This window comes from Humulus lupulus, chromosome 2 (assembly GCF_963169125.1).
Source record: "Humulus lupulus chromosome 2, drHumLupu1.1, whole genome shotgun sequence".
Classification (NCBI taxonomy): domain Eukaryota; kingdom Viridiplantae; phylum Streptophyta; class Magnoliopsida; order Rosales; family Cannabaceae; genus Humulus; species Humulus lupulus.
Window position 1 is genome coordinate 186,190,436 of NC_084794.1, and position 24,293 is coordinate 186,214,728.

At 35.3% G+C, this 24,293-nt stretch overlaps 2 protein-coding genes across 4 annotated transcripts; one reads left to right on the top strand and one right to left on the bottom strand.

Moving 5' to 3' along the window:
• Positions 1-12,085: 12,085 nt before the first annotated feature.
• Positions 12,086-15,279, top strand: LOC133818794 (fructokinase-2). Its single transcript, XM_062251854.1, has 5 exons — positions 12,086-12,557; positions 13,456-13,788; positions 14,597-14,713; positions 14,809-14,929; positions 15,052-15,279. Exons 1-5 carry the CDS (start codon positions 12,141-12,143, stop codon positions 15,159-15,161), a joined length of 1,098 nt encoding a protein of 365 aa, XP_062107838.1. The 5' UTR covers positions 12,086-12,140; the 3' UTR covers positions 15,162-15,279.
• A 458-nt stretch (positions 15,280-15,737) lies between these two features.
• On the bottom strand, positions 15,738-23,870 carry LOC133818795 (uncharacterized). Of its 3 annotated transcripts, none has more exons than XM_062251855.1 (7): positions 23,627-23,869; positions 22,964-23,073; positions 22,398-22,547; positions 22,065-22,294; positions 21,744-21,854; positions 16,277-16,321; positions 15,738-16,040 (listed from the first exon to the last, which is right to left on the bottom strand). In XM_062251855.1, exons 1-7 carry the CDS (start codon positions 23,772-23,774, stop codon positions 15,881-15,883), a joined length of 954 nt encoding a protein of 317 aa, XP_062107839.1. In that variant the 5' UTR covers positions 23,775-23,869; the 3' UTR covers positions 15,738-15,880. The 3 variants fall into 3 exon arrangements, with proteins under 3 accessions (XP_062107839.1, XP_062107841.1, XP_062107840.1); XM_062251857.1 differs by lacking the exon at positions 23,627-23,869 and adding an exon at positions 23,411-23,606; XM_062251856.1 differs by lacking the exon at positions 21,744-21,854 and having other exon boundaries at positions 23,627-23,870.
• Between the last annotated feature and the right edge of the window lie 423 nt (positions 23,871-24,293).

Consider the following 24,293-nt stretch of genomic DNA (forward strand, 5'->3'; position numbering starts at 1 on the left):
GAAATGTGTCATGCTAGACCAGAGATGTGTCATGTTAGACCAGAGGTGTGCTAGAGGTGCTTTGCCTATACCGACCAGAGGTGTGCTAGAAGATGCTTGCCTATGCCGACTGGTGGGTTGTCTTGGCCGACCAGTCACTTCGGGATGGATTTGGTCGGTCCACGGATCAGAATCTCAAAAGTTACCGTCTAGTAACTCTTCAGTAAAGCTTCAATAACGGCTTCAACCCGAATCATTTGCAACTGCCGCAGGAATCTCTCAGATATCCCGGAATAATATCTATATTATTGTAATTTGAATTTATTTATATTTTATAAATTAAAGTTGGTTGGAAGAACCAAGGACCCGGTCAAAGGGATATTTCTGATGTACAGTCCATGAGCCTATAAATAAATGGCTCACGGCATCATTTAGGGGGCTGGTCTTTGGAATGAAAAAAAAGAGCACTCTGGTTTTGAGAACTTGGGACTGTTACTTGGGGTATTCTTGGGGCATTTTCTGAGAGAGCTTAGAGAGAGAAAGCTTGTATTCTCTAAAGAGAGAAACTCTGTATTTTTCTACTTACACTTAAGAAACTCAGTTGACTCAAGTTCATCTGATCTTAAGTGTAGGATATATATATCACTACTCCAAGTGGATTAGGATATTACCAATAAATTGGGGCTGAACCACTATAAAATTATTGGTGTCGTATTTTCTATTCAAGGCTTATTGTCATTTTGACGTCTACTCATCGTTGGCCAAAATCGTGGTCAACAATAATATTTAATACTAAACTATATATTTATTAATTATATCAATATAAAATCAAATGTTATAAAATACTATTATTATAATAATGTATAACATATAGAAGGATTTTATGGTAGGGGCTTCAACAAGAGCCCCACCGATGGGGCTCGTTTGTATTTTTGACCCGTGAGCAATTTTCGGCGCAATTTTTTTTATGATGTGTATATTATAGTTATTTAGAGCATCCTGCAAATTTTCAGAAAATTTCAAATAATTTACAGTGTCGAAAACTAGGTTCAAACATACTATTTTCCACATGCATAAAAAAATTAGTCACGCATGCAACAACCTGTTTTTAAACTAGTTTTAGGCGCTGTAAATTATTCAGAATTTTCTTAAATTTGCAGAATGCTCTAAATAACTACAATATACATTGTCATAAAAAAATCGCACCGAAAATTGTTCATGGGTTGAGAACACAAAAGAGTCCCACCAGTAGGGCTCTTTTTGGAGCCCCTACCATAGAAATTTCCAAACATATAATATTTAATCCTAACTTTTATAAATTTTTACTAGAACAAATATTTAGTAATTATATTAATATAAATTCAATTATCATAAAATATTATAATAATAATATTTAATACAAAACTAAATATTTAATAATTATATTAATATAAATTCACATGTTATGGATATTATTATTACAATAATATATAATACATAAAAAATACAATATATATAAGTGTCTTGTGTGTACAAATAGTATGACTATATAACTAAATAAGAAATTAGAATAATATTTATCTTCTATCAAGAATAAATAAGTTTTTTCTCCAATCATTGAGGTCTGATTTGAATAAGATCATGAATGTTTTGTACCTTAAATAGAGTACTTTGTGATCCAAAATGTTATCGTATTATATTTAAAAAAAAAACCTTAAACAATGTTTTGGTTCATTTTTCTTTTAATATGTCAATGTCATCATTTGATATATAATATTGTTTATTTATTTAAAATTTATATAGCAATCATAAAACTTAATAAAAATAATTAATAAAGTTTCTAAATAAAACTAAGCGAACGTGCATTGCTTAATTTTATTTATAGAATCTATTAATTATATTTATTAAATTTGTATCATTGTCTTATAAATTTCAAATAAATAAACAATATTCTATATAAAAGAATGATATAAACATGTTAAATGAAAAATTAAACCAAAAAATTGTTGTTTATGATTTTATATATATATAATATGATAACCTTTTTAAACATAAATGATAATTTTTTTAATAAAAATTAAGATTATGTATTATAATGATAGTTTATAATATTTAAATTTATATTAATATGTGTATTAAATATCTAGTCTTGTATTAAATATTATTATAATAATATTTGAATTCATATTAATATAATTAGTAAAAAATTAAGATTAAATATTATTATCTTAATAATATTTTATAATATTTAAATTTATATTAACATAATTATTAAATATCTAATCTTGTATTATATATTATTATAATAATGATATTTTATAACATTTGAATTTCAATTTCAATTTGCATTTGCATTAATATAATTATTATATATGTAGCTTATATTAAATATTAATATAATAATGATATTTTTTAATATTTAATTTTATATTAATATAATTAATAAATATCTATTTTTAATTAGTTTTAAACGTATATGTTGACGTCGTTTTTCGTCAACTTAAAACGTAGAGCAATTAAACAATAAGAGCTATGGTGCGAATGAATAATATGGTGGAACAACAAGGTTTTTACGTGGTTCAGCAGTTGAATCTACCTAGTCCACGAGTCTCTGTTATTAAGACTTGGAGTTTTCTGGAAATCCTTCAGAGATGAATTACCCAGAGTTTTCTCTCAAGATATCAAAAGATCTGTCATTTACAAGTGTTCATGACCTCTTTATTTATAGAGAGGTTTCAGAGTTCATTCCCACATATTTCGGGAAAATACTTCTACATATTAATCGAAGTAATTACATTAAATTCTGTAACTCCTGTATACAAGAAAACGTCCTCTGAAGACCCGGGAATGGATAACAAACTTGTTAATATCCCTTTAATGTTGGGATGTTACAACAATAAACATCTTTAAACGTACATAATGCGTTACATCATATGACTCATCGAATCTTCGAAGTCAGCAACCAGCATCGTGTCGGTCAAGGTTTACGGACAGGTTACGAACTGGTCGTCTTATTCCTAGACCTGCTCGGAGTAGATAGATTTTATCGAGGCTGTCATGTTTCGAGCCTGCACTCTTTAAGCTCGGACTACTCGATCTGAAGGCACTCGGTAACGGATGTATCCCGATCCTATGCCCTTTCGAGCCTAGAAAGAATCTCGAGGTTACATGTCTTCGAGATTGTCATCTTGCTTCGGAGGTTTTACAACTGGACCTTAAACATGTGTTTTATATATCTCGAGTTCATACTTGACGAGTCCAGCTTTCGAGGTCATAATTTTTTGTCTCGAAATCTGGGTGTAACAGAATATTCCGTTAAATATTTAGAATATTCTATTAAAGTTAACAAAACAAACTATTAAAATCAAGAATTTTCGTTATCTACACACCTTTTATATTTCTTCTATATAATAAGTGTGTAGATAACGGAAATTTTTTGTTTTAACGGTTTTTAATTTTTTTTCGTTAACTTTAACAGAATATTCTTATATATAATATAATATTCTTATATTTAACGGTATATTGTAAATATGATTTAAACTTAAATTAAATTAAATAAATAAATAATTAAACAAATTAAAATAAGATATTTTACAATGAAAATTATTTAAAAATAATAAAACTATATATTTTATAACTTAAATAAAATTTAATTAAACTTAAACTTCACGTATTAGAGTAATATCATATTAAACATATAACATAATATAATCTACTATCAACTAGAAACGAATTTCTTTAAAAGAAAAAACTAGCAATAAACTACTGTTGACGCGGTTCTTCGCCAACAGGTAATTAATAGAATAAGAGAGTGGGATTAGTGCTAAGTAATGAACCGTAACAGACGAATGATCTTAAAATAAAATGGTGACACGAATACTTTTTTAGGTGGTTCAAAGGTTAAAATCATTCTAGTCCACCAGCCAATATTATTGCTAGTTTTCTGGTATTCTTTACAGGGTATTTCTTTACACAATAGAATCCAACCCTTTGCAACTCCCAGGGTCTCCATATTTATAGGAGAGGGCACCTGGGGGTTGGCAAGGGGGGTCATCCCGTGACCTTCTTACCCATCATGTCACTTATGTGACATTCATGATTAATTCCTAAAACCTGACAAATGAAGTGTGGTCTAATCAATAGGTAAGGGGGATAATGGGTCGCACAGCCCAACCCAGTCGTGGGTGCCTAAACACGCATGTTTATGTTGCGTGTCTGAGAATTCAGGGATATATCAGACACGTGATGTCTGATATATGCACGTTTACATTGCGTGGTTGACTTTATAAGGGGTCACAGATGCCAACTAAAGCTCGTACCTCGAGCTAGATGTCTTCTTAGCTTGTAGTGTCCATACTTCTGACCCGACTCCTTAGTAAGCCTTTGGTTACCTCGAGCTAAAGAGGTGGGACCTGGTAACAGCAGCTCCGGGTACGTGGCATCCCCGTGGCTGAGATAATTATGCCATTTCTCAGCTCGCTAATAGCCCGTGGATAATTAGGGCGTACAACTTAAATTTAAAATTCTTTGGTTTTAACAGTTTTTTTTTTTTTTTTGGTTAACTTTAACGAAATATTCTTATATATAATATAATATTCTTATATATAACGGTAGATTGTAAATATAATTTAAACTTAAATCAAATTAAATAAATAAACAAATTAAAATAAGATATTTTTGAGATATTTTACAATGACAATTATTTAAAAATAATAAAACTACATGTTTTATAACTTAAATAAAATTTAATTAAACTTAAACTTCACAAATTAGAATAATATCATATTAAACATATAACATAACATAATCTACTATCAATTAGAAACAAGCTTCTTCAAAAAAAAAAAAAAAAACTAGCAACAAACTTAAATTTAAAATTCATGTATAATATTAATATGTTTAGAGCTCTTTTTCTTCCTCAAATTCACCAAAGGACATTGCGAGTTATATTAAAAACTAAAAATAGTTGATGCATGTATATTACTCTACACTATAACTTTTTTTATTCTATAATTATAAATATATATCTATGTCAATGTTGTATTTAGATGCCATGTAGAGATTATTGATATAAATATGTATATATACTATAGAACTGTAATCCATTATACTTTATATTGAAGAAGAAAAAAGTGAACTGTTTTTATTAAAATTATAGACAATGTTGTCATAAATTTTTAATACATTTAAGTCTAAAGAACTTTACGTAATTACAGAGAGTTTTAGAAAAACTTCAATGAAAAATGAAATGAAAGCTTGATCATTATCAGTGATCAAGATCTTTATTTATAGTTGTTAAAATGGTACAAGAGCATTCTGTTACAATACAGAGAATCAATGCTAACTAACTCTAACACTTAAACTGATTGTACAACAACTAACATATAACTACTAACTAATACTAACTGAAAACAGTATTAGTTATTATCCCCCTTCAAACGAAAGGGAGTGGAAACTACTTTGAGTTTGGATTTCAAATACTGAAATCTGTCAATAGGTAAAGGTTTGGTGAGCACATCAGCTACTTGATCTTGTGAGGGAACATATCGAACATGAAGCTGCTTGGCAAGAATTTGGTCACAAACAAATGCATGTCAATTTCGATGTGCTTACATCTTGCATGAAAAACAGGATTGGCTGCAAGGGCAGCAACACCTTGGTTGTCTACCCAAAGAATCGGAGTATCACAAAGATTAACCTGAAGTTCAATCAACAAGGAAACAAGCCATTTAATCTCAGATGCAGCATTAGCCAAGGCTCGAAACTCACTCTCAGTACTGGACCTTGCTACGACTTGTTGCTTCTTAGCTGACCAAGATACCGAATTGTCCCCTAAAAACATCACATATCCTCCAGTTGACCTTTTGTCATCTAGGGAACTAGCCCAGTCCGCATCCGAATAGCCATATAAAGACATTGTAAGAGCAGGCTTTAGAAGCAATCCTTCTGACAGAGTACCTTTTAGATACCTCATCCACCGTTTAGTTGCTTCCCAATGAACTGTTGTAGGGGCATGGATGAATTGGCTTAGTTTATTAATAATAAACGCAACATCAGGCCTAGTAAGAGTTAGGTACTGAAGAGCTCCAAGTGTACTACGATATAGATGAATGTCAGTAAATGGTTCCCCCTCAGCTAAGGATAACTTGTGAGCAGAGCTAGTAGGGCTAGAGCTTGGTTTGGCACCTTCTATATGTAGCCTAAGCAAAAGATCAGTAATGTACTTGGATTGAGACAAGTACATTCCTATAGAATTTCTGAAAATTTCAACACCAAGGAAGTAGTGAACAGCTCCCAAGTCCTTGAGGTGAAACTGAGAGTTTAGATCATAAATAAGCTGCTGAATAAGAGTGTTGTTAGGGCCAGTAATGAGAAAATCATCAACATAGACTAGTAGCAAAATAAGATTCGATCCTGAGCCAAAAATGAACAAAGAAGTATCTGACCGAGATTGCTTAAAGCCCCACTAAAACAGAGTAGTTTTGAGTTTTTCATTCCATGCTCTAGGTGCCTGTTTCAATCCATATAATTCCTTGTTTAATCTACAAACATGATTGGGTTTTGAGGAGTCAACAAAACCTGTAGGCTACTGCAAATAGACCAGCTCATTGAGAGTGCCATTCAAAAAGGCATTACTTACATCAAGTTGCTTGACATCCCAGGCATATGACACAGCTAGTGTAAGAACTGTTCTAACCGTTGCTGGCTTAACAACTGGACTAAACGTGTCTTCATAATCAATTTCAGGCGTTTGTAAATACCCTTTGGCTACAAGTCTAGACTTAAACTTGTCAAGAGACCCATCAGATTTCAATTTCACTCTAAACACCCATTTAGTTGGTATAGTTTTCATATCAGGAGAATATGGAACTAAAGTCCAGGTGCTTGCTGTTGTAGAGCGTCAAATTCAGTTTTCATGGAAGCATGCCATCTAGGATCTTGAAGGGCAGCCTTGGTAGAGGAAGGTTCAGTAAGCAGTAAGGATTCAGGCAGCTGATGCTTTGTTGCCAAATATGCTTTTGGCTTATAGATACCCTTTTGAGACCGAGTTGTCATAGAGTGAGTTTCTGTAACAACTTGAGCTGGAGGAGATGATACAGTGTCACTAGAAGAGACAGCAATAGATACAGTGGCACCAAGGACACTTCTATCAGGAGTTTGAACATGAGAGTCAGATGTAGTAACAATAGCATCATGTTGATTACTTGGTGGAGGAGTAGATGCCAAAACAGCAGGCTCTGGAGGATTGGAACCAGATGATACGGTTGGGGACAAGTCCTCAGTCAAAGGATCAGAAGTACTGGTATTAGTATTTATATTCACTGAGCTAGTAAAGAATTGTGCATATGGAAAAGAAGTATAATTGGAATCTTGTACCTGGGGTATATTTTCAGCAGGTGGAAATGAGAATTGAGTCTCATTGAAAACAACATTCCGAGCTATAAACCTTCTTCCAACAACATTTTGACAAATGTAACCTTTGTGTTGTGGTGAGTACCCCAGAAATATGCATGGTTCAGACCTGAAACTTAGCTTGTGAGAGTTGTATGGTCTGAGGTGAGGATAGCAGATGCAGCCAAAAGGCTTTAAAAATTGGTAGTCTGGTTGCTTCCCAAACAAGCACTGATAAGGACTAATATTGTGAAGCACAGGAGTTGGAAGTCGATTAATAGAATATACTCCACACTGAAAGGCATGCCACCAATATGACAAATCAAGACCTGAGTGAGCTAGTAAAGTGAGACCAGTTTCTGTAATGTGGCGATGTTTCCTCTCCGCTCTTCCATTCTGCTCATGTGTATAGGGACATGGATGTTGAAATCTAATGCCTTGGTCCTGCAAAAATTTCTCAAACACTCTATACTCTCCACCCCCAGTCAGCTTGCACACATTTAATAGGTAAAGAAAACTGCTTCTCAACTAGGCTTTTAAATTGAATAAAGACATCAAAAGACTGAGATTTGAGTGTTAAAGGAAAAATCCACGTGAATCTACTATAATCATCAAGGAAATGAATATAGTATCGAAAACCTTCAGTAGAAAGAGTATGAGATGGTCCCCACACATCAGTGTGAAGCAATTCTAGTGGCTGAGTTGCACGACTAGCAGAGATAGGAAAAGGCAGTTTGTGACTCTTGCCTTTTTGACAGGCATCACAGAATTTGAGATTTTTTAATGAACCAGAAATTGACATTTGAGACAAAATTTGACCAAGCACTTTAGGTGAAGGATGTCCTAGCTTAACATGCCACAAATTCACATCAGTTTTAAGTGAAGAAGTAAATGCTTGAGGTTGAGAATCAATAGAGACAGAAGGAAGACATTTTTTATTATTTGAATGTATATTACAAGCATGATGGTCCAAAGTATTAGTACACGAAACTGAATGTAAACTAGAAGAAATACAAGATGATGGTAGAGTGGAATCAATTCTGGAAAGTGTGGCTAGATGACATTGAAGAGCTGGTGGACTTGAGCTATTGGAATCATCCCCGAGCATATAAAGGCCATTTTTAACTTTCCCTTTGAGCAAAGCATTCCCTGTGTCCTTGTCCTTAACAAAACAACAATTTTTATGAAATTCAAAATAAACATTGTTATCATTAGTAAGCTTAGAAACACTGACAAGATTTTTGGTTATTGAAGGAACATTGAGGACAGAATTTAGATGTAAAGGGGAACTAGAAGTTGAAGGAAGAGTAGCTTTGCCTATATGAGAAATGAGCAGTTTCTTACCAGTACCTACTGCAAGTGTCTCAGTCCCATGATATTGGGTGGCAGAGTCGAGATGCTCCATTCCAAATGCCACGTGATTAGTTGCTCCAGTATCCGCATACCACATGGGGTCATCGCCAAAATCAAAGACTAAAGTTGAGACATATGCTTGAGGGTCATTCATATCAGCAGCTTCTTGTTCAGTGAGATAAATTCGTGGTTGTGTGGAATGATTCTTGGGAGTGACAAATGCTTTGTCAAATCGATAATGACAAATGGCTGCAGTGTGGCCAATCTTGAGGCACACTTGACAGACTGGTCGAATGTTCGAAGATGGAGGTCTTGGATAGCTTCTTGGAGCATTTCTTGAATTGGCATTCGAAATTATACGACTAGGATTGTAAGAAGATCTGGAATGGTTTGAGTACCCATGTCTTGGACCATCAAATGTTAAATGTGCAGCCATTTTGTTTGAGATATCATGTACGGAGTGATGTCGCTCAAGTCGACATTCATGAGCCAAGAGTAAGGCTTGAATTTCTTCAAGGCTTTTAGATTCTTTGCTGGAAGTAATGCCAGAAACGACAGGATCATACTCAGGTCCTAGACCATTGAGTAATTGTAGCTCCATATCTTGATCACTTATCAAACAGCTAGCGATAGCAAGATTGTCACAGATAGATTTAATTGTGTCAGTATAATCAGAAATGGACATGTTACCTTTCTGAATATTAAACAGCTGGCCCTTCAATTGTAGGAGACGAGCTTTAGATTGGCCTGAAAATTTCTGTTCGAGTGCGCGCCAAACATCATAGGAGGTGGTGTAAGCAGCAACAGAGCCAAGAATACCTTCTGACATGGAGGATCGAAGCCAAGAAAGAAGGAGCTGGTCACGCCTTTTCCACTGAGTATATGCAGGGTTGACCTCACCAGTGACCAGTTTTGCCGGAGGAGAGACATTGCTGAACAAGAATTCTTCAAGATCATGGCCAATCACGGTGGGAACGACCTGTGATTTCCAAGCAAGGAAATTGACACGATCAAGTTTGAGTGTAAGAGAAGAAGTAAGAGAATTAGAGAACGAATTCCATAGAGGAATTGAGGTCGCCGGAGGAGCAGGAGCTGCCGGAGTAACAGAAGGCATCAAAGGCGTGGTGGTGTCACGGAGTTGGGACGGATCAGAAGAAGATGAATCCATGGACACGAGTCAGTGGCTCGGATACCATAAAGAACTTTACGTAATTACAGAGAGTTTTAGAAAAACTTCAATGAAAAATGCAATGAAAGCTTGATCATTATCAGTGATCAAGATCTTTATTTATAGTTGTTAAAAATGGTACAAGAGCATTCTGTTACAATACAGAGAATCAATGCTAACTAACTCTAACACTTAAACTGATTGTACAACAACTAACATATAACTACTAACTAATACTAACTGAAAACGGTATTAGTTATTAATGTCATACATTATATTAAGGGTTTATACTTTTTTGGACCCTGTGTTTTGTCTCATTACCTATTTGGACCCTGTGTTTTGACAAATTACTTTTTGGACCCTATGTTTTGTAAAATGGTTAAAATAGAACTTTAAACTCAATTTTAATGAAGAAAAAAATTGAATATAACAACACAGTTTTTAAGCATAATGATTTTATTTTTGTTCTGAATTATTAGTTTGATAAATTATTTGTAATTTTAGTTGAGAAAATATTGACCAAAATTTGGTTTAGGGTTCTATTTTAACTATTTTACAAAACATAGGGTCTAAAAAGTAATTTGTCAAAATACAGGGTCCAAACAGGTAATGGGAAAAAACACAGGGTGGTATAAACCCTTATATTAAACATATTTTATTTATTTATATGATATTGTTTATTTATTTAAAATTGATATGATAATTAAAAATAATAAAAATAAATACATATTTGAATAAACATGTTTATAACTTTAAAATTAAATACATTATATATTATTTTTACCTAGTACTTAGAGATATATTTTTCTAGTCTACAGAGGAAAACCATTAATAAACAAGTGATTACCACATACACACAATTTCAGGCGTAAAATATTTACCTTTAGGAGAGAGATTTTTTTTTAAAATATATATATAATTTTTTATTATTTAGATTCAAATAATTAAATCGAGAAATCTTATTTCAGAAAAAAAAAAAATTCTCCCATAAAATTTTAGGGAGATCTCTTTTCTCTGGTTTTACCAAAACATGGAATTCTACAAAACTGGCACTTATTCTGTTATTGATCAAATAATTTTTTTTTAAAAAAATACAATAAAAAAGTCACTCTATCCAACATTATTATAAAAAATAATGATATGTACTCTAAAATTATTTATCACTTCAGTTAATGTATTTTGATAAATAATTTTAATAAATATATCATTACTCTTATTATAAAATGGTTAAGTAATACTTGATGAAAACAATGGGTGGTGTTGGGGTGACCCACAAATAAACTAATTAACTTATTAGATCATACATATAAAGGGTGTCCTACCAATACCACTCATCAATTTCCACTATATATAAAAAAAAATAATGGGGTTAATTATTCAATCACCTCTTTGAAAAATGACAAGCACCAAACATTATATAAATACATATATTTTATTGTCGCTGTGGGAATTCCCAACTGCAGGTAAGTTTAGATAGCTAAAGACGAATGAATATGATGACGATGGCTTAGCCTTAGAGATAGACATAATAATATCAAATAATTCATGTTTGCATGCTATATTCTTTACTTGGTCATATTCATTCATGTAATATATTTCTTTTCTTTTTTGACGCTTTTCTCTCGCTATTTTTAATGATGTAAATACATTACCAATATCTATCTAATTAAAGATATTTAAAAACTGTTATTCGTTATCCCAAATCGAATTCGAAAGTTTGGCACCTAAGAATTCGAATGCAAGTTAAAGCAACCGATAAGTTCTTTTTTTTTTCTTAAAAAAACAAAACAATAAAAAATATCTAATTTGAAATATGTGGATTTAATATTTTTCATCTTATATATCAATTAAAAATAAATTATAAGATCATAGATACAATTGAATTCTAATTGTTTTAAGTTAATTTTTCGAATTTGAACTTTAAAAATCCGAATTAAGTTGCGATTCTCAATCCTTTTTTTTTTTTTTTTTTAACAATTTCAAACTTATCCAAAATAAAAGAAAATCATATACATGAATCTAAATTTGATTTTTTTTTCTTTCTAAATTTAAATTTAATTAATTAAATGTTAATGAGACTCTAGACTGTGGGTCCACAGCTTAATTAAAAAAGAAACAATAAAAAATATTATATTTCCCTAATAATCTCCACCAGATCGTAATCGTATTACCCCCCCTATAAATACCATCTAAAACCCGTCTCCTTCCACCCTCTCATATATCATTAATCATTCTCCTTCTCTCACTTTCTGAAAACATTTTCATTCCAATGGCGTCCTCTAACAATGGCGTTCCAGCAACCGGCAAGGGTCTGATCGTCAGCTTCGGTGAGATGCTTATCGACTTCGTACCCACCGTCTCCGGTGTCTCTCTCGCCGAGGCTCCCGGGTTCCTCAAAGCCCCCGGCGGCGCCCCGGCCAACGTCGCCATCGCCGTGACCAGGCTAGGTGGCAAAGCTGCCTTCGTTGGAAAACTCGGAGACGACGAGTTCGGACACATGCTAGCCGGGATCTTGAAAGAGAACGGTGTCTCCGCCGAAGGAATCAACTTCGATCAAGGTGCCCGTACCGCCTTGGCCTTCGTCACTCTCAAAGCCGACGGTGAGCGCGAGTTCATGTTCTACAGAAACCCTAGCGCCGACATGCTCCTTAAGCCAGAGGAGCTCAATCTTGAGTTGATCAAATCGGTACGCTCTCTATTTTATTTTCTTGCTGTCTTGAATTTTCCCGGAAACTTTTGGTCGTTCTCTGTTGTTTTCTTCTCTTTAACTGTTTGAAAATAATGTAGAGAGGGTACGCTAATCTAACCGCGGGTGACGATTAGCGCTGGTGGGTCCCATGATCTACTTGATAGATCTAGGATAGGATGATTTTCGAAAAATATCATATTATAATCTCGTTTTCTTACGATTTTTACTTTTCAAGTTTCATTTTTGGATCGGCCGTTTTATTATTATTATTATTATCGTGATACTGTGATAGCGTGATCCCCTCCCTTGAAAAAGCGGGTGAGTGGTTTTTGAAACCTGGGCTCGGAAGTCTAAACTATGTCGTTTTCTGTTCTGACTGACGCATTATTTATTAAAGTCTCAAAACTTTTGTTTTCACTTTCGACTCCATAAACCTCACGCGCTTTCTCATTTACACTCGCGCGAGTGGTCAATGTCCGCGTTCTAACTCAGACGACGTGTTTTTAGTATTTTAACACTGAGTTTGATACAGTAGGCTTCAGGCTACTCGTGCAGTGTGATTCACGCCTTATCAAATATTTGTTCGTTCCATTATTAATTATTGCCAAAATTTTCCACCAACTTTTTTCTTATGTTATATATGATGACGATGTAATAAAAAATAGAAAGAAAAAAACACCTTTTTTATTTAATAATATGTGTGTGTGGGGGCATGACGTATGACGTGGTTAACATGGTCTAGACGCGCGCTCTAACCCCATCACGTGCGCCTGATTCTTAAATCTATAATCTATGTGCCCAAATAGTGTGGTTGACTTTTTGTTTCTCACAATTACCGGATGAAACGGTCAGTGAACCCTAACTGAGATGAGATGTTTGTTTTGGTGTTGTTCAGGCTAAAGTGTTCCACTATGGGTCTATCAGCTTGATCGTAGAGCCATGCCGATCGGCGCACATGAAAGCGATGGAGGCGGCTAAGGAGGCCGGGGCCCTGCTCTCTTACGACCCCAATCTACGGTTGCCCTTGTGGCCATCAGAGGATGAGGCGCGTGAGCAGATTCTGAGCATCTGGGACAAGGCGGACGTCATCAAGGTCAGCGATGTCGAGCTTGAGTTCCTAACCAAAAGTAACAAAATCGACGACGCCTCCGCCATGTCGTTATGGCACCCCAACCTCAAGCTCCTCCTCGTCACTCTTGGCGAGCATGGCTGCAGATACTACACCAAGGTAACTATAACCCCCTCCTTAAAGAACCAAAAATATATAATCAAGCATGAACCATCTTTTTCCTATCAAAAAAAAAATGAACAATCGGTTTTTTTTAAAAAATAATTTTGTTAAGTAATATAAATCCAATTTATGCATGGGTTTTTTGACGTTTGGCTGCTGTATTGAAAACGGGTTGGGGAGGGATTTTTAAGAATTGAGTGAATAATGCTGACAATTCTGCGCTGTCCAACAGCGCTTGCCGACAAATGAAGTTGGAGTCATTGGAGCAGTAGGCCCCCCCCCCCCGCCCTTTTTTTTTTTTACTTTTTTGGTGGGTTATTTTTTTTTATTAGGGAAATTTGGTGGGATTAAGTTGCCGATGGTTTTAGGCTAATTACCAACGTTTATTATTTTAAAAAAGAAAGCTTGATATGAAATAGCTGTCAAATGGTTGATTATGTTTTTGCAACTTGGGTTTAGTTGAACTATTAATATTGGAGTGTTACTCAAGGAATGGTCTTTTTGGTACCACCAAATTAGTTGCCCATGGTTTACCTAAAACATGTAACAACAGAGTAAGGCTTAGGTTTTATTTTTACAACATGGTTGAATACAATTAACAATGTAGTTCACTATGTATTTATAATTAATGCTCTTTTTTTCTTTTGGTGCGTGATTTGTGTATAATTCAAGCTATGGTGCGTGTGAATTGGTTTGTGGAATATTTACAGAATGAAAAAAAAAAACAAGTCTCCTATTAGACTAAAACATGATTTTAATCAAAACACACTAAAACAAAATGTTTTAACCTGTTTTCGTGTTACAGAATTTCCATGGGTCTGTGGATGCTTTCCATGTCAAAGCAGTGGACACAACTGGTGCTGGTGATTCATTTGTTGGTGCCTTACTTACGAAGATTGTTGATGACCAATCCATCATTGAGGTATACTTTTTTTTTTAATTTTCTTTTGCATCTTTTTTTTTCTGGATGTATATACAAATATATATATATACTTAATATTGGTGAATTAATTTCAGGATGAGGCAAGGTTGAAGCAGGTTCTAAAATTTGCAAATGCATGTGGAGCCATTACCACCACCAAGAAGGGAGCAATCCCAGCTCTTCCCACTGAGACTGAGGTCCTCAGCCTGGTCAAAGGTGTATAAGAGAGGGGGGGAAAATTTTCTGTTATTAGTTTTTGCATGTTTTTGTTTTTGTCTCTTAACGTTTTTCTTGTTTGTTTTGTTTTGGGACTTTTTCTCTTTTTCTTTTGTTTTTAGGATCTGCTTGCAATTTGAGTAAAGGGAATTTTCCGACCTCAGTAATGCTATTTCTTTTTTTCATGTTTTCTCTTTTAATTACCTTCCTTTTCACTTATTTTATGCTGTAATGATAATAGACAATGTGCTCTCAGCGGCATATTGCTGTGAATAATTTCGTTTTTAATGCCGAAAGAAAAAAAGTCATACATAATAATACGAGCTCAAAGCCCCTTCAAAGTTTGGCTTTGCACATGCCTACAATCATTAAAGTTTATTCCCTTCCAAGATAATAATAAAATCCCTTCTTTCCTTTTATCTTTTTCAATTGCAAACTTGAATTATAAAAGAGAACAATATTGTCACTACGTTTATAGAAATTGAGACCTAACCCAACCACCTGTCTCATTAATTGAAAAAGTTGGGCAAAGGTTGCGTACAACTGACTACACTATAAAAGGTCGCAGATCTACCTCTTCATTCTCAGAAGAATCCAACTAATTCAGTGATAAATCATAGTGTAATCACCTCATCTCTAAAGAGTATATACTACTGTATGAATTGGCAATTTCTTACCAATCTAATTTAGGAGAACATTCAACTTCATATATTCCACAATTTATCATTATCAGCAGATAAATAAATAGGCATTTTTTTTTTTTAAATGCCTCCAAATCTGATTTAGTTAACTATATTCATAGCCTAGAGGAGATGAACCTGAAGAATTTTATAATATTCCCAAAGATTATTAAAATAAAATTCTCAATTGAGAGGTGTTAAGGAGAAACTTCTACAACTATTATATTGTTTCTTTAGATTTCAATCTTTATCTGTTAAAAAGAAGATGCAATTACAACACAATGGCTTGTGGCTTGCATTCACTCACATCCATCTGCAGAGACCTCCAAGCTTGCTTGCACCTTTCCCACTTCATCTGCATATGAGCCAAATATGCTTTTGCCCATTGTTCATTGCTCCCACCCATGCTTAAACCATAAGGCACTGAGAAACTGTTTGCATTTTAAGAAAACAAAGTAAAAAGACATATTAAACAACAGAGGTGTCATCGTCATCATATTGCATGTATTATTTCGAAATCATTTACGCCTAGTTAAAAAAAAAATAGTTTTGGGGTCTTTGTGTACCTAAAATGCTTTTTAAATATATCAGACCTTTTGAAAAAAGATACTTGACAATAAAATGGTCCAAAAATTAGAATATTAAAATAATGTCAAAGATGAGTTACCTCAACAATTCCTCCATCTGAGATCCCCTAGTGGATGAACTATTCCTGCAAAAGTTTTATAGTGTAGCAAAAAGAATTATATATCAGCGACTAAGAAAAAACAGAGCGATAAGAAGTTGTATGAGTCAGTTAGAAAGTTTGGAAACAATAAAGAAATAAAATTTGCTATTTAAAAAAGGAGAGAACTTTTTCTATTGCTTTTCCCTGCTCAAAGATAAAAGAAGCAGAGACACTGTATTTATACAAGCGGTGGAAAATTCTGGAATTACCACAGGTACAGAATTTGTTACTACAGCTGTCAATCGTACAGGGAATACTCACAAAAGAAAACATTGGTACAATCATTTGAGGATAAGAAAGAATTTTGAGGAATATTTCTTTATGTTGATGACAAAGAAACTTTTCCTTCATTTGAATTGATAGCCGTTGGACAGACCTCAATGTTTTCGTTCTCAGCACGCCCCCTCAAGCTGATGTAGGGAACTGGTAGCACAGGCAGCTTGTCTTTGAGAAAGTTATGTTGTGAAATTGAAAGGGCCTTTGTCAGGATATCAGCGGTTTGTTGGTCTGTAGGAATATGTCTGATTTCCAGCTCCTTGTTCTCAATTTTATCTCTAATAAAATGAATGTCCAACTCTATATGTTTAGTCCTGGCGTAGAAGACAGGGTTGTTAGCTAATTGTTTAGCCCCTAAGTTGTCACACCAAATGATGGGTGCACCTTGAATCTTTACCCCAACTTCACTGCACAAAGATTGAGTTCAGGTCAATTCTGTGGCACTCTGAGCAAGAGCACGGTACTCAGCTTCAGTGCTAGACCTTGTGATGGCCTTTTGTTTCTTGGAGCACCATGAAATTAAGTTTTCTCCAAGATAGACAGCATATCCAGTCGTAGACCTGCGATCATCCAACGAGCCTGCCCAATCTGGATCACAGAATACTTGTAGACTTAATTGTTGGGCAGGTTTGAACATTAATCCATGACCGGCAGTACCTTTGAGGTATCTCAAAACTCTTTTGCAAGCTGATCAATGATTTTGTGTAGGAGCATGCATGAATTGACTGAGTTTGTTGACAACAAAGGCAATATCCGAACGACTTAGAGTAAGATATTGAAGACCTCCAATGATGCTCCTAAAGAGAGTGACATTTTTGAAGGGCTCACTGTCTTGTAAAAATATTTTGAGACCTTGACACATCGGAGTAGGAGCAGGTTTGCAATCAATCATGTTACTTATTCTTAAAACATTCAATGTGTATTTGGTTTGAGATAGGTGTAAATCATGATGCTCCCTCACTATCTCAAAACCAAGAAAATAAGTGACAAAGCCCAAGGATTTGAGAGCAAACTTCTGATGAAGAGCATAAATGATTTTTGTTACCTCGGATTGATGACTTCTCGTCAATAAAATATCATCAACATAGACTAGAAGATATAAAACAGCAGCCCCATGCTTATAAATGACAAGGATGAGTCAGCCACAGAGTTTTTGAAACCAAGGGACAATAAGGTGGTGCGAAGAGTACCAAACCAAGCATGAGGGGTCTGTTTCGAACCATATGACGCTCGATTGAGCTTGCAAACAACAATTAGTTGAGAGGGATCAACATAACCTTCGGGTTGCTTCATGTAAACCAGCTCAGAGATAGTGTCATTTAAGAAAGCATTATTTATATCAACTTGCTGAATGTCTCATTGATGTGTGACAGCTAAGGTGAGGATAAAGAGAATGGTAGAGGACTTGACCACTGGGCTATAAGTCTGAAAAAAACTATACCAGAGGACTGTTGGAAGCCTTTGCGACAAGGCGCGCTTTGTAGCATTGGAATGAACCGTCAACATTGTGTTTTATACGAAACACCCATTTGTTGTCAGCAATGTTCATTTCTGGTGTAGCAGGGACAAGAGACCAAGTGTTTGCAAGCATGATAGCTTGGTACTCGATGTTCATGGCATCCTTCCACTTAGGTATGGTGAAGGCGTGTTTGGTGGAGTGTGGCTCAAAATCATTAAGTAATACAATAGACAATAAGGTTGTGCAGGTGTAAAGCTTGGGTTTATAAATGTCGGACTTGGAGCGAGTGATCATATGGTGTTGAGGAGGTTGGTATTTTGGTTGGTGAGTGGGAATGGGTAAATCAGCTACTAGAGGATCGAGATTTGGAGAGGGATAAGGAGGAGAGCTATGAGAAGAGGTGGAACTTTTTGGGGTGGTAGATATGGTGGGAGAAGGGGGTGGAGTTTGTTGCTAAATGTTGGAAGGATGCTCACGCGAAAAGGAAGATTGAGCAGGTGCTACAGCAGGGGCACGTGCATGAAGGTCTGCTGAAGGTGTTCTTTGGGTGGACGGAGCTGTCACTAAAACAAGAATACTAAACCATTGACTAACGTTAGAAGGAGTTGTGTGAGAGATAGGAGTGGTGAGAAAGGAACCAGATGAGAAAGGGAATTCATTTTCATAGAAAACTACACTTTGAGCGATATAAACATGACCATTAGGACTGAGACATAGAAAACCTTTGTGATTTGGACTATAGCCAATGAAAACACATGGGTGAGACCCAAAGTCTAGTTTATGAGCATTGTATGCTCTCAAATGTGGAAAGCAAAGAGATCTAAACACTCTCAACTTGGTGTAATCGGGTGATGAGTGAAAGATAGACTCAAATGGTAACTTGTGATCACCGGAGTGGGAAGCAAGTTTATGAGGTACGTTGCAGTGGGAAAGCTTCCCATCAGAAACTAATTGGCATATGTGCTTGGGAGAGAAGAGTGAGGCCCATTTCGACGATATGTCGATGTTTTCGTTAAGCAATCCTATTTTGCTGATGGTCATGAGGACAAGGATGACGAAAAATGAATGCCAATACTAGTAAAGGAGGAGAGACTGTGGTATTCACCACTCCAGTTCGATTGGACGGTTTTAATTTTCTTATCAAATTTTCTCTCCACTAATTTTTGAAAATGTAGAAAGATAGACTTGACATCAGATTTTAGTCTCATTGGAAAAATCCATGTAAACTTAGTGTGGTGATCAATGAATATCAATAACCATCTTGTGATGATAGAAGAGAGGACCCCCAAACATCAGTATGAGCAAGTTCTAAGACTGAGGAAGTTTGTGAGGTCGAATGATCATAGTGCATATGATGAGACTTGCCAATTGAACAAGCAGTGCAATAATCATGGAAAACTGAATTATGCGGAGAAGATTTCATTCATATTTTTTTTCATTACATTAAGAGATGGATGACCAAGGCGCATATGCCATAGGAAACTAGGATTAACTCTAGAACTATGACTAACAGTAGACACTAAACTATGACTCGGTGACACACAAGAAAGAAAAGTAATGGCTAGTGAGGCTTGACGATGAGAGGACTGAGAATGAGAGTTGGACAACGACTGTAGTGAGAATTTGTAAATACCTTCATGCATGTTCCCCTAAAGTAGAACCTTCAGAGTAATTTTTGAACACTAATCAATTTTTTTGTTAATTGGGGAACAAGCAGAACATTAGGGAGAAATGTATTAACTAATAAAGAGCCAATATGAGTGATGGAGAGTGTCTCACCAATACCAATGATGAGGTCATTTTTACCTTTGTATTCAGATCTGTGTGAAAGGGAATTGCCATCATTGGTAATATGGTTGGATGCTCCACTGTCTAATACCACGCCAAGTCAGACAAGGTCTTGGAGGAGGCAAAAAGAGACTGCTAAGAGTTGGGCAGTGGCTGAGAACCGTACTAAGGGGAAGGAGCAGTGGAATTGGAGGAAGGTGGAGCACCATGAAAGGAAATGTCAAAGCGATGGTAACATTGATGGCAACTTGACCTAGGTAGTTGCACAATTGGCAAACAGTGTGGTTGGGAGATCCACAACCACCAGGGGATCGACCACGGCCTCTGCCTCTTGGTAAAGCAGCTCCACGACTGGAAGAGTTATTGTGGCCACCTCGTCCAACTTGAGTAGCAACATTTGCAGTAGGGGAGTGATGGTCAGAATTAATGTTGTTGAGTTGGTCAAGCCTCATTTCATGACTCTGAAGTAAGAATTGGACTTCCTGAAGAGAGATGGACTCACGAGAGGATGTAATATTAACCACAACTGGATCATAATCTTGACTTAACCCTGCTAGAATATACAGAAACAACTCATCATCAGATATTAATTGGCCAGCAGCAGATAAACTTTCAGCTAATGTTTTCATGCGAAGCATATAGTCATGTATAGAAAGAGAACCCTTCTTAAGGGTTTGAAGTTGCAAACGTAGCTGTAGGGATGTAGGGACCTAGCCTTAGACTGAGTAGTGGACATAGACTCAAAAATGTTCCAAATGAGATTGGAAGTGGTGCATCGCACAACATGACTCATCATGGGTTCAATAATGGAGTTAAATAACTAGCTCATTAGAGCATGGTCAGGACGCATCCAGTGGGTATATGAAGAATTAGGGAAACGACCAAGGTGAGAACCAAGGGTGGCGGCAGAACTTGGGGTTTCTATGAACTGGGCAGGGCAGGGAACGGTACCAAGAAGAAAGCCCTCAAGGTCAAAGGCGCGAGCAGTGCTTAAGACTAAAGAACGCCAATATGAGTAATTTTGACAGTCCAATTTGATGGTAAGTGGTAACAGGTGTTGAAGAAAGGAGAAAGGCTGAGTGGGGTTTGGAGTAGGGGTGGAAACGGTAGCAATAGCAGGGTTTGGGATGGTAAATTTTCTGGGCAAGTAAGTGAGGTGTCAGCAAGAGTAAGGGATGATGCAGTGGTAGAGGAAAGGAAGAGAGAAGTGGCTGGGGGATCTGCCGGGGAGTCGGAGGGGTGGTCCATTTGTGACGTTAGTCGGTGTGGCTACTGATACCAAGTTAGAAAGTTTAGAAAAAATAAAGAAATAAACTTTGCTATTAAAAAAATGAGAGAACTTTTTCTATTGCTTTTCCCTCCTCAAAGATAAAAGAAGCAAAGACACTGTAATTATACAAGCGGTGGGAAATTCTGGAATTACCGCAGGTACAGAACTTGTTACTGCAGGGAAAAATCACAAAAGAAAACATTGCTACAATCATTTGAGGATAAGAAAGAATTTTGAGGAATATTCTTTTATGTTGATGACAAAGAAACTTTTCCTTCATTTGAATCGATAGCCATTAGACAGGTCTCAATGTTTTCGTTCTCAACAGAGTCCAACCAATGCCTTCTATTAGCAAATTATTGTTCCTAGACCTGCAATTGTCTAAGTAATAATAGGACCACTAATTACAGGGCTTTCCTAAATGCCAACACTAAGAATTAAGGATTCATGTGATGGCATACTCCATTTTATGGCAATTTCATTCTCTTTGAGAAAATTACCAAGTATTACATGCCTTAGGAGTTATTGAACTCCTTAATTCTCGAGTAAAAAGGTTAACACCCATTCAAATATATTTCGCTAATTTTCAAACAAGAAACTATAAAAGTACAAACCTACTAATAGATATTCTGAAAATACGAAGAGACTTGGTGGAGAGGTTACGAATAGCCTCCGAACTATGCTCCTTGCCAAATGCATATACGATTGGATACCCAAGAAGCCATCTGAAGCATATATAATAATGTCATGATGAAAGTGTGATAACTGATTCTAATTTTGAAGCAACACAGAACAAGTAAGCCAAGCTATTATTGTTAATCTCCTATATAAATCATAGGTCAAACTATGTATGCAAGTACTTATGGATACTACCAATGGATAGGTATTATACTCTAGCAGTATTAATGCAGATGTATCTTCATATAGAAAATTACCCATTTAAAGTTGGCACAGTGACCTGGGTATCTTGCAGGCAACTACTAAGATCAATAAAATATGAAGATTGCAAAGTCATAACAAGAGAATTAACATCGAGCACTTCATCTGTCCTGGGACATGACGAGAAATAATTCTTAATTCCGTCCATAGGAAATATCACAGAGAACAGCTTCTGAACTGATAGAAACTGCATCACTAAAGGGTTGTTTTCAGGCTGAGTTATCATCTGGAACAAAATGCAGAAAACACCTTCACTAAAGATGAAATATAAGCATGTCTATGTTTTAGATTACATAAAGAAAATGTCCACAGTAAGACCTTAGTAAAACCTTTAGAGGATCTTGTTCAAGGTCCACAAATAGCAGCTGTAATTCTGAGTTCAAGCTTGACTGAACATGCTCAGCGAGTCCTCTTATGTGTACCAAATATATCATATCTTCTATGATCATTACTCTCAAATGTTCAAAAATGCTAGACTCCTGCATTTTTTTTAGAATCTAAATGTAAAAATGTTGCACAACCAAATAAGTCTTCAGATCCAGACAAGATGGAAAATATTACATAATAAGGATGATGAGATGAATTTCAAATGATACAAACAATACCCTGAGTAATTCATGTAAATGGCAAACTGAAACTGCAAATGAACCCTATGGAATTAAACTAGTGTAGAAGATACAAATACAAAAAGCTTAATAGAATTGAACTATGACACAATGTTTGTAAGCTTTGCTAGCTATATTGTAGCTGTTCATTAACTAAAATAGTACAGAGTTAACAGAAGGAATAAAACTTTATAAAGAACTGTTTAGCCATGAAGTAGCAATGTACAGTAGTTCAGATCAGCATAATTCACCATTGCAACGTTTTCAAATCATTTAACGAAAAAAAATACCTTTTGACAAAGTTTGAGAAGTGCACATAGTCGTTCTTGCAGTTCAGGCATCTTTCCCCCATAGTCTACCATTATAACTGGTCTCATTCCAGTGCATAATGCAAGAACATCTGCCCCAAAATAATTTTCCTCAATAACGAGTTATTAAGCATACAAATGAAACATAGTTAGGATATGTTATTCACAGATCAACATAAATCGTTTCAGCGAATCAGTCTTTTTATTTACACACACTTTCTTGAAATTGAATAACACTATAGACTTTCTTTAATAAAATTAACATGAAGGTTTTCTCCTTGTCAATTTCCATCATCAGAAATATACCAAGTTTCAAAATCCAGACCATTCACAATTTTTATAAAAAAATAAAAACAACTAATGAATATCTCATGTCAAAAGTTAAACTCAGTTAAGCATAACAGAATACACATCCAAAAACTCATATACCGCGAACTCTCAGAGACTTGAAAAGCCCAACTCAATTGCAGAGATGTTTGCAAAGTTGTGAGCAACTTAACAGCATATCGTAGAACCCAAAAAGAAAGAATGGTTAGATACCCAAAATGGAAATTATGACACCCTGAAAGAAATTAAAAGCTGAAATTCGAAAAGGCGAAACTCCCAGAACAGATATTGACTGAGAAAGCGAAAAAAGAAAGAGACCCATATGAAGTCGAGTTCTTGCTGAAGGTTTGAGGCGCCATTTGATAAGAGAAAGAGAAGAATCCAAGAGCTTGATAGCCTCGTCCAACTGAGAAACCTCCGTTGAGAATGAGAATTCCTCTTTGTGTTGTTGTTGTGCCTTCTCCATTTCAGGATTGCAAGCAATTTTGTTTGATAACTACGTGGTCCTCAAAGCTGGAAGTAGAAACATGCGAACTGCCGAAGCGTCACACTGTGACTAGAGGACGTCGAGGAGCTATTGGGTCAAGTAAATAATGACAAATATATGTATTTATTGGGTCAAGCCCATGTATTTGGGTATTAAGCCCAAAGTCAATTCCATTACAAACTGACGCTAAATATTGGATTTTTTCTTAAACTTTGAAAAATGTGGCATTTTTTTTCCTTAAGTTTTATGACATATTTTTTTGTTTACATTTGTATGGGAGTTTTTTTCCCATATATTTGTATACCATATTTTATCTTTTATACATTATTAGTATTTAGTTTTGATATGTTTTAAGATTATTTTTATAATTTTAATCTATTTGTCTTATTTTTATCATTCATATTTTACAAAATATTTTTTTTTACATAATTCTTTGAAAAAAAAAAATCTGAGACATTCATCACTATACTTTTTATTCACATTTCTTCAATTTTTTAT

Excerpts from the sequence above, each read along its gene's own strand:
- LOC133818794 (XM_062251854.1), top strand. The coding sequence starts at position 12,141 with ATGGCGTCCTCTAACAATGGCGTTCCAGCAACCGGCAAGGGTCTGATC. Across the intron at positions 14,714-14,808 it reads ATGACCAATCCATCATTGAG|GATGAGGCAAGGTTGAAGCA; the intron begins GTATACTTTTTT and ends AATTAATTTCAG. Across the intron at positions 14,930-15,051 it reads GGTCCTCAGCCTGGTCAAAG|GATCTGCTTGCAATTTGAGT; the intron begins GTGTATAAGAGA and ends TTTTGTTTTTAG.
- LOC133818795 (XM_062251855.1), bottom strand. The coding sequence starts at position 23,774 with ATGGAGAAGGCACAACAACAACACAAAGAGGAATTCTCATTCTCAACG. Across the intron at positions 22,548-22,963 it reads TTCTCAAACTTTGTCAAAAG|GAGTCTAGCATTTTTGAACA; the intron begins GTATTTTTTTTC and ends AAAAAAATGCAG. Across the intron at positions 16,041-16,276 it reads CAGATGGAGGAATTGTTGAG|TTTCTCAGTGCCTTATGGTT; the intron begins GTAACTCATCTT and ends AAATGCAAACAG.